Source organism: Lepidochelys kempii, chromosome 1 (genome assembly GCF_965140285.1).
Source record: "Lepidochelys kempii isolate rLepKem1 chromosome 1, rLepKem1.hap1, whole genome shotgun sequence".
NCBI lineage: Eukaryota > Metazoa > Chordata > Testudines > Cheloniidae > Lepidochelys > Lepidochelys kempii.
The window spans coordinates 152651888-152664360 of NC_136380.1; the positions used below are offsets into that span (position 1 = coordinate 152651888).

A 12473-nucleotide genomic window follows, 5' to 3' on the forward strand; every position below is an offset into this window, starting at 1 on the left:
GCTGGGTGCTCAGGGAAACGTGTTAATTATGTGCTGAAGCCATTACTTAAAACACTGGGCAACTGTCCCATTATTGAAGCATAATTATAGATATCTATCTAGAGTACATTTCTGAGATACACTAATTTTCCATAATTATAGCCCAATAAACTTAAGCATTAACAAACCACATTTATAGAATTAAGAGGCAGTCCTAATACACACAGCAAATGTCTAAAGGATCATATCCAAATGCTATGAATTCAAACACACTTTCATAAAACTACATTTTAAACGCTCTTGATACACACAAATCACAGACTCCAAAACATGAGCCCATAAGTAACTGCACTGTATATAACACTATATTTCCTTGTATGGCACAAGCAATTTTACATTAGAATCCTTCCCTCGTGTTTATCCCTTTCCGCATCTCTGTCATTTGGATTTTGAGGTCCTAAGGGCAACAACCATGCCAAAACCAAATAAGTCTAGAGGACAGAAATTGAAAATAAGAAGAAATTAAAAATAATCACATAAACTCAAAATAGAAATATATACACACTTGTCCAAAGCAAATGGGTATGACTTATTAAAAAGCAAGGTTAATAAAATCAAGGACCAGTTTCCAAAGCCTACTGAAGTCAATGAAACCTAAATGGGCAGAACAGACAAAAGCAAGGAATTAAAATGTTTTTTTATTTTGAAAAATGAAAAAGTAGCAATTCAGAGTTCAAAAGAAATGCACCATTTGTGTTGCATGCATTCCATTTCCCTCTTCCCTTTACCAAATCTTTATTCAGCTTTTACTCTGGTAAAACACTCACTGAGTGTGCAAGACATTCTATATATAGAGCTGTGGCTCAAATTAATTGCTGAGGTAATTCTATTTAAATCATCTGAATTGCCCAGGGCTGAATTTGGCCCATTGTATTTTTCTGCTGAGCCACTGTTTAATTTTTGTGAAATTTTGGTTATTAGTTATTTGGGATTAGATCGTGTCAACAGCGGATGGCAAAGGGTAGCAAAGAGCCTTCTATCCCAGGAGAAGGACTGGATTAGTCAGAGAAGCAGAATGCACCAGAAGCACATACAATATGCAGCATTTCTTCCTGCCACCACCTTCTTGGAGGAAGTAATTAGGGAACAGTCCATGCACTCCTCCAACTGCAAATCTGCCTGGATCTTGCACGGGATACACAAATGATTTTTCAAGACAGATTTTTTTCTTCACTTCCCCCCCGACTCCTTCTAGTGCTGGTACAGGGCAAATTTAAGGTTGTTTGCATGCTTTAACTGGGAATTTCTTACTTTAACATAAGGGTACACACTAAAAAAAAAATCCAGTTAACTCTGAAATTTCTGATTTATATTGCTGATTTTGGGGATAATTACAACATCCCTGAAACATTGTTTACCGCTAAATTACTGATACTTCTTCTCAATCTTAGTTCCATTTTAAAGTAGTTTTTTGTCTGGGAATTTCCCTAAGGAGTGTCCACACATGTGTACTAAAAAAGAAATCCCCAAACAGTACTAATATGCAATATTTCTAATGATCTGAAGATATGCAATATTAACCTTAAATCATTTACGTTTTAACTTAAGGACACATTCATTGGTACAGCAAAGTAGCCAGAGTGCACTGAGCAGTTAAGTTTGTCTCCCCAGAGCAGCACAAAGCGGCGGAAGTGTTCTGGTGAATCTGGCCCTTAATGTGCAACTGATTTAGGCATTTAGAAGGCTGTGTTAACAAAACCGGTGCTAGATCGATTCCCAGTGACACTCTGCTTTAATGGCTTCTCCTACCTTCTGCCTCCCGCTTCCTCAGTGTGCAGTGCTATCAGGTCAATCAACTGACACATAAGCCAGCTGGCAGCTACAGAATCTTTAAAGAGCAATGATCACTGGACTAAATCTGCCAATTTTATACAACTCTCTCCGTCTCCTTTATACCACTGAGTAATTACCACCAGTAGAAATGCTGAATGTAAATTAGCTGTAGAGGAAGGGTGGCAACTGGTTGAGTTACCCTTAACGTCACAACAGCTCCACTTAAGAGTTACCTAGGCTGTTGACTTGAGGCTGTTGACTTGAGCCTGTCTGTAGCCTATCATTAATAACTTAATTACAATCTAATTTCTTCGAATACAGCCTATGCACAAGATATCAATTAATTTTAACTACATGAAAAGTTTGAAGTGTGTGTTATTCTGTTGCTAAGATCCTTTGGGACAAAAAAGACAGGCCCAGGTGCTAAATTTCATAAAGAACCCAGTTTAATTAATCTGAATGCAAAAAACGAATGAATTTATTGGTGTATCCTCAGAAAATTAATTCTGTACTCAAAAAGTAAGTGTTGTAAGTTTGAGGAGAACACATGTGAAACAGAGTTGAATCCCTTCGTTAAGTGCAAAATGGATCACTACCTTAACTATGAAGTCACAATCAGTGCCTCCATAACAAAGATAATGTGAAAACTGTAACCTTGATAGCATACCATTCCTAAAGTTTTTGTAAATCCATTAGATAATTAACACTTTTTGCAACTTGGGGTCAGACTGATACAAAAGAGGCTGTAGCACCAGGCTCTTACTTTGGGATTCTGTTAAGGATTCTCAGAGAGGCCCCAGTGTTTCTGGGCGAAAGAAGAGAAAGAAAAGAGTAAATCAACAGCTGCAAATGTTGAAAAACAAGAGTCATCATTTTTACGCATATATATTTAAGTGTATCTCATTTATTTCTAGAATCAAGTCAGTGAGCTACTGACTGTTAGAGCTGCACATGAGATTTTCTCTCAAAAGAAGCTAAAGCAGTCTTTTTAAAATTCAGCGTCAATTTTTCATAAATCTGGAAACACACTAGTGCACCATATCTATTAACCTGCTCACAATCTTAATTAATGGGGTTATAGGTTCAAGTGGTCAGTCTTCCATTGACTTCCCAAACTAACCAAGCTTATTCAATTTCTTTTCTAAACTTCATAATCCAGCTAAGAAAGATAGCCCCAATTACTACAGTACATTTTTGAATACATTAAGGAGACCCTCTTGGGCAAAAGCAGTTTAGGAAATGCTGAAGCATAACTTTCAATCAAACATAAGAAGTCCTACAAGGCTCCAAAGTCAGATGATTTGAGTACAGTTATACAAACATATTAAGTTTAGATATTTGGCAAGTCCGATCTATAACGCTTCCATCTAATATTATTGTTTACTCTGCTTTTCCACTATGAAATCTCTGAGTTTTTCCCCAAAAGGTAAAATTCTCCCTAATGTGAAGGGCCCTCTGTCCTACTAAACCCTGGCCCACAGGGGCCTAGCATGGAAATGCAAAGGGAAAACTTCTCTCTCTCTCTCTCTCTCACTGAGTGGCGTTAGGAGGGGGATCTTCATGCCAACCCACATAAGCAAGTAGAGAGCAGACACCAGGGCAGGCTGGAGGTAGGCCAGGGAAGACAACATAGGAATTGTGTTTACAGATCCAGTAGCCCAAGGATTCCATACATGGTGACCCACAGGAGCTGAAGCGATTATTGCAGCCCAAGTCAGCTGAAATAGCTAGAAGGAAAGGAACAGAATATATGAAAGTGTATTTGGAAAGGATGGACCTTGAGGTACGTGCTAAGGCTCTTACTGACCACTGATGTAGCTAGAGAGGCCTCTTGCATTATGACAGAGGAACCAAGAACATTTTCTGTGAGCATAAGCAAACCTTAAGTGCCCAAGAGCAACCAGAAAATTATTAGTGAAGTTTCAGAATTCTTTGGGAAGCTGAGCTTCCACACAGGGAATATTCTTATGCGGAGAGCCATTCCATGCATGGTCTGGAAGTAGAGGCAGAAGTCTACATCCTAATGAACTTTCTATATTTTTGTCCAAACAGAGCTGGTCAAAACTTCTCAAATTCCAACATTTGGATAATAACTGGGGAGAAACTGATGACATTTCTTGACTCTTCCCCCGCAACGAGCTCTACTCCAAAATGGCTTTTGGAAAGTTAGTGGCCCTAATGGAACAGAGAAAAATTTGGTACATGTTGCCACAGAGACGTTCATGGGGCAGGGACGGGGGAGAGAGCGATAACAACAGTCAGGCTTCCTACATTTCTGTAGACAACATAGTGCTTATGGACCTAGCCAGGGATGTACCTGGGGATCCCTTCAGGAATTTATCTCCTATATCATTTTCAGTTAAGAATATTCTTTTCCCTTTTGGAATCATTCGAGAAGAGAGAGCACAGTCTCCACCTCTACTTCCACTATTGGCACAACTTTAAGGGATATGTGACAGGCTTGAACATTCCTTTCCTCTGAACCTTCTAAGCGATTCTGAAGGCTGTACGTCTGGATCAAATAGCAGCACCTCTCACACAGCAGAGGTCTATGAAGGAGCTTGGTGAAGTGACGGCTTCCGAGCTGGGCTGTAAACAGTTCCATGAAAATAAGGAACACACATGAAAGGGACCCATGGGAACCTGCAAAGCACTCTTCAGAGGGGCTTCTCCAAAGGTTTCTATCTATGTCAATCAAAGTCTCATTTGTAGCAAGGATGCCATCGTGGGGGTTTTAGAGTCTGTCTTATCTGCTTCTGGCAAGGGAAAAGCACAAGGGGAGTTCTAATCCAAAACATCATTCAAATTTTCATTTAACTCAGAGGATCCATTTCTGCATGGGGGACCAGGGCAGTGGGCAGGCACAGTGTTCCTCTCAGCCCATTCTTGTGCAGAGAGGGTATCTGCATTGCAGAGGTAGGCCATGTCTTCCATCTATTCCCAGAAGCACGTCCTTGACAAAGGGCCTGGTTATAGACTTGACAAGAGAACCCAATAGATATGACCCCGAACAGTGTCATCACAAAAATATATATGAAATTTTAGTCCATCCGCTGAAAGGGCAGAAAGAAAGAAAGAAAAAAAAGCTGGCAAACACACTACAGAAAAAGTCCAAAAAGGACTAAAAGACAAAAGCCATCTTTGCTGCTTCTCCTCAGTGAAACAAGAGAAAAAATTGAGTGTGGGAGAAAAGGAGAGCAGCCAATGATCCAAAGACTACAAAGAAAGTAACTGGCCATCTTTCTGCCTGATCTGCATATGGAGAAGACCTATCAGTGCTAGTGGCTAGACCAAAGCTCAGAAGATTTATTATTATAGACTTTTGGTCATACTCTCCTCTCACAAATGTGCATAAAGCTCTTCTTGGCTTCAGTAGGGCCCACTTACCCACATGGTAGAATTTAGTCCATTAAGTTAATATGAACCTTCTTTGACACCAGATACACTATATCCCTCTTCAGATATCTGATTGCTAAAACACTCAAATAAAACAAAAAGTTAAATATTTTTCCAATGGCCCAACACCTTGATCTAGTACTTCCATGCTGAGAAAGTCTATCAAGCCTGACAGCTGGGACAATTAAGTATGTGCAAGTATCTCTCAAACCTCTCTCCTGGGTTAAATTGTCACAGGGCTAAATATTTTGGATTATAGTCTCTACTAAATTCTACTGTGGCCAAATTAGCAACTCAATTTTTGGCTCCATATCATAGTAAGCTATCAAAAAACATTTGTTGATCAAGTTTTTAGTATACCACCTTCTCGCTATGCCCTGGAAGAGCTGGGTTTTTTGACGTACACATCTACTTGTCGATTGTGATGCTTGGAAGCTGAAGAATATTTAATGGCTGCTAAACTTCTGGTCAATCATAAGCATTTAACTTATTTATTTTAAGAAAGCATCATTAATACAAAGTTGCATACTATAGGCAAAACACCCTATTACATATACTTTATAGTCACTGAATGCTTTCATTCTGTTCACGGCATACTCTCAGGGACCCACACAGATGTTATCTGTAGAAATCTGTCATTTATCAAGCAGGTTGAATAAAGCACCAGATGTAGTTTCTGGATGCCTGTTAAAAGCTCTGTAATCCAAAATTATTGATCTGTTGAAGTCTTTAATACTTTATTGGGACTGAGATAAGATTAAAGACTTAGTATTATTTGGGGTCCACACATATGATGAGAATAAATAGTTGCCCATGCCTTTAATATCATCTTCACTGTAATTCACTCAAATCAGGAAACGTGATTTTGGAGATGGGGGGTGGGAATGAGCTATAGAAATGTCAAAGTGTCTCTTAGCCCAAATCCTGCACAGTAAAAACTATCTGTATATAATCTGTCATTATCTCCCTGAAGGAAACATAGATCTTAACAGTCTTTGCATTCCTCCCTTCTTTGCCTCCTTAGAGCTGCACGTCTTCATAATTCTCTGCAAGGTTATAGGTTTTCATGAATGGATTATTGCATTTAATACATTATACTTCCTGTTAAATCTTTTGATGGTGCTTTGACAAAATTCCAGATGTCTATTTTGAGCATGCTTTCTAAAAATATTTAACTTTTTTTATTGCACAGCTGTAAATAGCCATACATAGCATTCATTCCCTCAAGACATTTCTACTTTATACAGCATATGTTCAGTTTGCCTCAGAAACTGCCTTGACAATTAAGGCAGTGAATTATCAGGAAAGATGCATTTTTCTGAAAAATATGTGATAGGTGCCTATTCAAGATTTGCATTTTTGGGGGAAGGGAGGGAAAGGTAGAAGAGAAGCGGGTCAGTACACATGAGCAAATATGAATAGTCTCAGAGATGCTGGATTATTGTACAAAATAGAAATCAAATTCACCTAAGGCATTTGTTGTATGTCTCACTAAAATCAAATCAGTGTGACAAGACATTCATTCAGCATTACACCCTTTTCCATAACACTGTCCACACACTAACGTTCACTGTAATTTGTTTTCACATGGTAGTATTAATTCAGTTACAATAAAGAATCATGGAACAGAATACATCAGTTTCCCAAATCATTTCACAGCATGGAGCAAATTTTAGAGATTGTCCCTGCGAGACTTACCTCTAATTCACAAGTGTACAGACCACTTTCCTTTGTATTTGTGATCATATAACATACCCATGGCATAGATCATTAGGGAAGTATTTAATGTGTCATTAGCTATTTTTAATGCAATTTAGCAGATGAAAATAAGGACCACAATTTGAGGCCCATTGGTATAGTTAGCTCTATTACACAGTATATCATTATCTTACTTGTTACCAAAGCAGAATGGTAATATCCACAGGAGACCCAGGAAACAGGCTTTCCAACATCCACTTGACAAGGTAGACACACACTGGCTTCACCAGCCAGGCCAATCTGACCTTCAGAATTGTCACCCCACACGAAAAGCTGTCCATCCTCTAAAATAAAGCGGCAGAAAGTCAGATTTAAAACCAAAGCTGGTCTAACAATAATATTTACATTTACTTGTGGCTTCCATCCAGAGGCAGTTCACACACTCTATATGACACTGCTAAAACATAGCCATTGCTGAAGTATGAGGACAGCTATCAACTGGCACTCAACACATAGCCAAAGCATAGGGCCAGAGATACCAACGCATCCCATCCCCCACAATCTTCTGAAACGTGCCATGGAATATTTAGTGACCAGGTAGTATTAGACCAGAGATGGCAACATTTAACATTTATTTCCAGACATGTTTCTCCAGTAAGCAATAAGATTGGAGGCTGTCAGACTCCCAAGTTGCTGGTGGTCTGTGTACACACATTCTGGGTAATGTTGTGGATGTTAGGCTTATTCCTACCCTATTAGTAACTTCATGATGGCATGACTCCACTTGCATCATCAATAGGATTCCCATTTCTCTTTTCTCCAAATTGATTCTCTATCCCAGCTTTTCCATTCACCCCACTAATTCTCTTCTTTTTCCCCTGCTTTCTCCTATCCCTCTCACACTCACCCCAACCTCGTTCTGTCTCCCTCATGCTGATTAGAGTAGCTGTTCTCCTATTTGTCCCAGACCCAGTCTCATCTGCACAGAGACCCATGTCAGCAACAAGGAGCGGCTGAGGCAAAGGAACGATACAATAATCTTCAGCCACCATCCAGCCTTCTCTGTACAGCAATTCCAAGTTGTGGGAAGCTAGCTCTGCATAAAACCCTTCTAGCTGCAGCAGTTCCTGGGGCAGTATTTGGAACTAAAACTACACAGGGCTGCTTCGCAAATCCGAGGAGAGCTTTAGCCGTTGGTAGAAAGGAAAATAGCCTAGCACACATCTTACTGGCTGCTATAAGGTAGGATTTGTGAAAGAGGTATGAATGAGATTGCAAAGGGAGAAAAGGGGCCTAGCATCAGATAGCTGAAAGCCTTTCTACCAACACACGGACTTATCAAGTCTCCACTGCTAATTACTGCTTTTGGAAAACAAATGATCATGGTATAAGGCTTCCATCAGACTCAATGCGGCTGTCAAAGGATAAGCTATGTTGTTAACATATTTTTTACCTTTTCATGGTATAGGCATTTGTTATTAGCTGTTGCTCTCACCGGTTAGTGCTGCTGATGTGTAAGATCCAGCTGCCAGCTGTTTGATCTTGTACTGGTTGGTAAAAAAACTAATTAGATGAAACGCGTTTCTTTCCTCTGTGTCACCTAATCCCAACTGCCCTTCACTGTTACCTCCAGCAGCATATACATGTCCTCGTTCTGCACATAGAAAAGCACATGTAATACGTAGAGTAAGTGACAGCAAATCAGAAAGTTTGAGCTCAATTTCTTCCTACAGAAAAAGTATTGCAGGAAAACTGTGCTAAGCTGTCCTAAAATATTCTAACACTGATATTATGAATTGCTGCTGTAACTCCCGAGGAAGCTTTCCTGGGCACTTTTGGATGGGGAAGTTCTAACAGTCTTCCTCTCCATTTTAGAATACACATGCATCTAGAGAAGGTTGGGTTTTCCCTCAGCTTGGAGAGAGATGTCAAAAGTGAAGGAATTCTACATACTCTGGAGTTCTTTTAGAGCTCAAGAGACATGAAGACATCTTGGAAGAGCCTTAACTTAAAAATATCTGCAGACTGAGTAATTGCTGGAAAGTCCAAGTTACCAAAGGCAATTTATAGATAAATGGAAAACTAAAAAAAGAGCCTTTTGGTAACGAGCTAAAATTAGGGTGAAGTTTGTCACTTATGATTGTTTTCTTCAATTCTGGTACATCAGATTTTGTTTCTCTATCATTTATGTACATAAAAAGAGTTTTACATTTCCCAATTGGACTGTTGCTTGTACATAAAAGGTTAAAAAAAGATATTTATAAATTTAGTTCTCCCTCAAGACACACTACATTAAAAATTTAACACACAGGAAGGATATCAGGAGAATCTAATCTGCGCTGAAAAAAAACTGAAAAACTCAGATGTTACAACGTATATGAAAGTAACGCAGGTGTTACACAGGAATCACAAGGAATATTCCCCAACTGAGAAACACAAGATACATTTTTTTACCCTAATTTTGCAGCAGGCCAAGTTCCTCTGAAGACTACAAATCACTATAGGTAAAATTCAGCTTTATGCAGAGAGCTATTAAAGACCTTTGCAACCCTTAAATCCCAGATAAACTCTATTTCAAGGGCATAAGTTGTGCACAGGCTATATGTTGGACTCTACCTACAGCTAAACTTTACCTCAGCAATTTTTATTGGATTTTAAAATATAATAAAATTATGTTTGTATATAGGAGCAGCATTACAAAGATGTTTAACATATTACTTGGTATACAGCCATGGACTACTGGTCAGTCCATTTACAAATAACTGGGAAAATATATGCTATCCAAAAAAGGACATATTTAGTTAATGAATTAAGTTGTATGACTGGTTTCTTATTCATTTGCATTGTGATAACAATAAAACACCCCGGTGTTGGGGGCCCATTGTAGTAGATGCTATGCACACACACAGAAAGACACAGTCAATAGTTTACAATCTACTTTAAGACAAAACATAATAAGCAAGTGTGACAAAACTGGAGGCAAATGGGGAGGCATGGCCATGGTAACAATATTAAAATCACCTAATTAGTTATGTACATAGCTTGATGATTTTGAACAGGGTGGATAAAAATAATATCTTAATTTAAAAAATTTTATTTAAATCATTCTTACTTAATTTTTTTAGATTGACCTCCTTCTGAAGTGCTTTGACATCTACTGATGAAAAGTGCTATAAGACTGAGGTACTATTATTTCAATCAGATTTTTATTTATTTGTTGCTAGCTCTATATTTTTCTCAATATAGTTTTAAATTGGCAAAGCTGATGTTTTGTACTTGTTTCTTTAGCTTCCTAATTAAAATAATTTCAGAGTTTGTGTGTCTTCTACTAAAGAGTTTAATATTTAAAATGCTCATCTGTGATAAAAGAGACTAGCCCAGGGCCTCGCTAACACTTTTAGCAGAAGAACACCACAAAAATCAAACACAAAATTGATAAGCTATATTTCCAGCCACCCTCTTCCAATATGTTGAGCCTCCACAAGACAAGTACAGCCTGAAATGCTTTACCAGGCTGTATTCACCCATCAAGGTTTGCTGTTTGAAGTCAACATGACTTGAGCTCCTAAGGCACTTCGGTGCTTTTGAAAATCCCACACCTGGGTGCCTACATGTAGGTTTAGGAAACTGGTATTAGGCTCCTACTTTTTAAGAATTTTGATCTCTGTGGACATAACAGTTCACAATAACACCACTAATGTACTGAAAGACTAAATAACTTGCGCCAGGGTTAACAATGTAACAACTTTGTCTTGAAGTGACAGAGATTTTATGCCACTAAGAAAAATTATTAAAAATACAGATTTAGCCCCTGATGTTGCAACATTTATGCCCGTGCTTAACTTTAAGCATATGAGTAGTCCACCTGAAGTCAGTAGAACCACGCATACAGCAAAGTAATATACCCACTTAAGGATTTGCATGATAAAAGCCTTAATTTTCAAATTTTTGTCAGGGTTTCTTTCGTGTGTGCCTATAGCAGTTTTGTAAAATTCAAACGAGAGCCCACTAGTAGTGGCATTTTGTTTAAAAAGCTTAAATTTAGTTAATTATAAATGTTAACATAAAGTTGCAATAGCACAGTTCTTCAAATTAGTTGTACAAATATTCAATCAAATTTAATAATTTTTAAAAAATTAAGTGTTTTCTTTAATTGCTTTACCCTGGATCTTAATCATTTAAAAGTATTAGGTGATGGGTTTTGTGGAGCTTTTTGTTTTGTTATTATGAATTGTTATGCATTCAGAGACCAAAATTCTTAAAAATCTGGACCCTAATGTTAGGTTCCTAAACCCATAATTAGGTACGCATACGTGGGATTTTCAAAAGCACCCAAGTGTTTTAGGAACGCATTGATTTTGTTTCTGACTTAACCAATCTGGCCGATTTCTGGTAAGCATCACAGCAGAAGAGAATCTTGAAGGTGGATCTGAAGGAGGTGAGGGGTAACCCAGAGGTAAAAGATTCCATCTCTAATTATACCACTACCTTGGAAAAAATACTGTTCACATATATTCTTGCTTTAATAATACTTAGCTCACACACAGCAGTTTTTATCAATTACTATAGTTATTGTAGCTACATTATGTATTGTACTTCTAGTGTTGCAAATTTTTTCCGTATTGTAAAATTTCAAAAAAAACAAAATCTCATGTACACTATTACTGTACATGTTCTAACACTTTGTCAAATGATAATTGTAACAAAAAGGTTTTAGATTACAGTTCTCATTTCTTTCAGATACATCTCCTCAAAATAGTTACAGTATATTGGATCTGTCATACCAGTCTGAACTAATAGTCCATCTAGTTCAGGATCCTCCGACTGGAAGTAAACAGCACCTTATGCTTCAGAAGAAGGCAAAGAAACTCCATAAGAGGCAGGATGGTCCAGTGGTGAGGGCAGTAGGCTAAGACTTGAGACGTGGGTTCAATTCCCTGCTCTGCTACAGACTTCCTGTGATACCTTGAGTGAGTCACTTAGCCTCTCAGTGTCTCATTTCCCCAGCTGTCAAACGGAGATAATAGTACTTCCCTATCTCACAGTGGTATTGTGATGGATAGATACATTAAAGTTTGTGAGATACTCAGCTACTATGGTGATGGGGGCCATATAAGTACCTAAGATAGATAGATAGATAGATAGATAGATAGATAGATAGATAGATAGATGCTTCCAGGTGTACAACACGATAAAAAGGGCAGGGGAAATAATTTCTTTCTTAACCCAGGGTTAATTAGCTTGTGCCCTGAAGCATGAGTTTTAATTACCCTTAATGTTATCTTAACATACATAACTACAAATGTTAATGGTGGTCATAAAAATTATTCAGCCACAATACCTGTTTCAAGTTGTAAATCTGTACCTTGTTCAATTTACTATAGTCAATCCTTATTAAAGTGTTCTGTTATATTGTAAGAATAATTTACTATATCCTGAGTTCACACAGATATTAAACCCTTAGCAAATCAACCACTCTCTTCACATCACTGTAGGCTCCGAAGATTGGTGCCATATGGAGGATAGTTCCTTTCTACAAATTTTAAAAACATGTCAATCCTTGCATA

General features: G+C 38.1%; 1 protein-coding gene across 12 annotated transcripts in view; it reads right to left on the bottom strand.

The window, feature by feature from the left end:
- The window catches only part of LOC140916595 (X-linked retinitis pigmentosa GTPase regulator), a 92930-nt gene that overhangs the window by 64968 nt on the left and 15489 nt on the right, over positions 1-12473 (bottom strand). For all 12 annotated transcript variants that reach the window (XM_073358269.1, XM_073358298.2, XM_073358317.2 and 9 more), the window contains 2 exons: positions 8402-8560; positions 7101-7250 (listed from right to left, as the gene is read on the bottom strand). In XM_073358269.1, coding sequence (XP_073214370.1) covers positions 7101-7250; positions 8402-8560 — 309 coding nt within the window. The remainder of the gene's footprint in view (positions 1-7100; positions 7251-8401; positions 8561-12473) is intronic.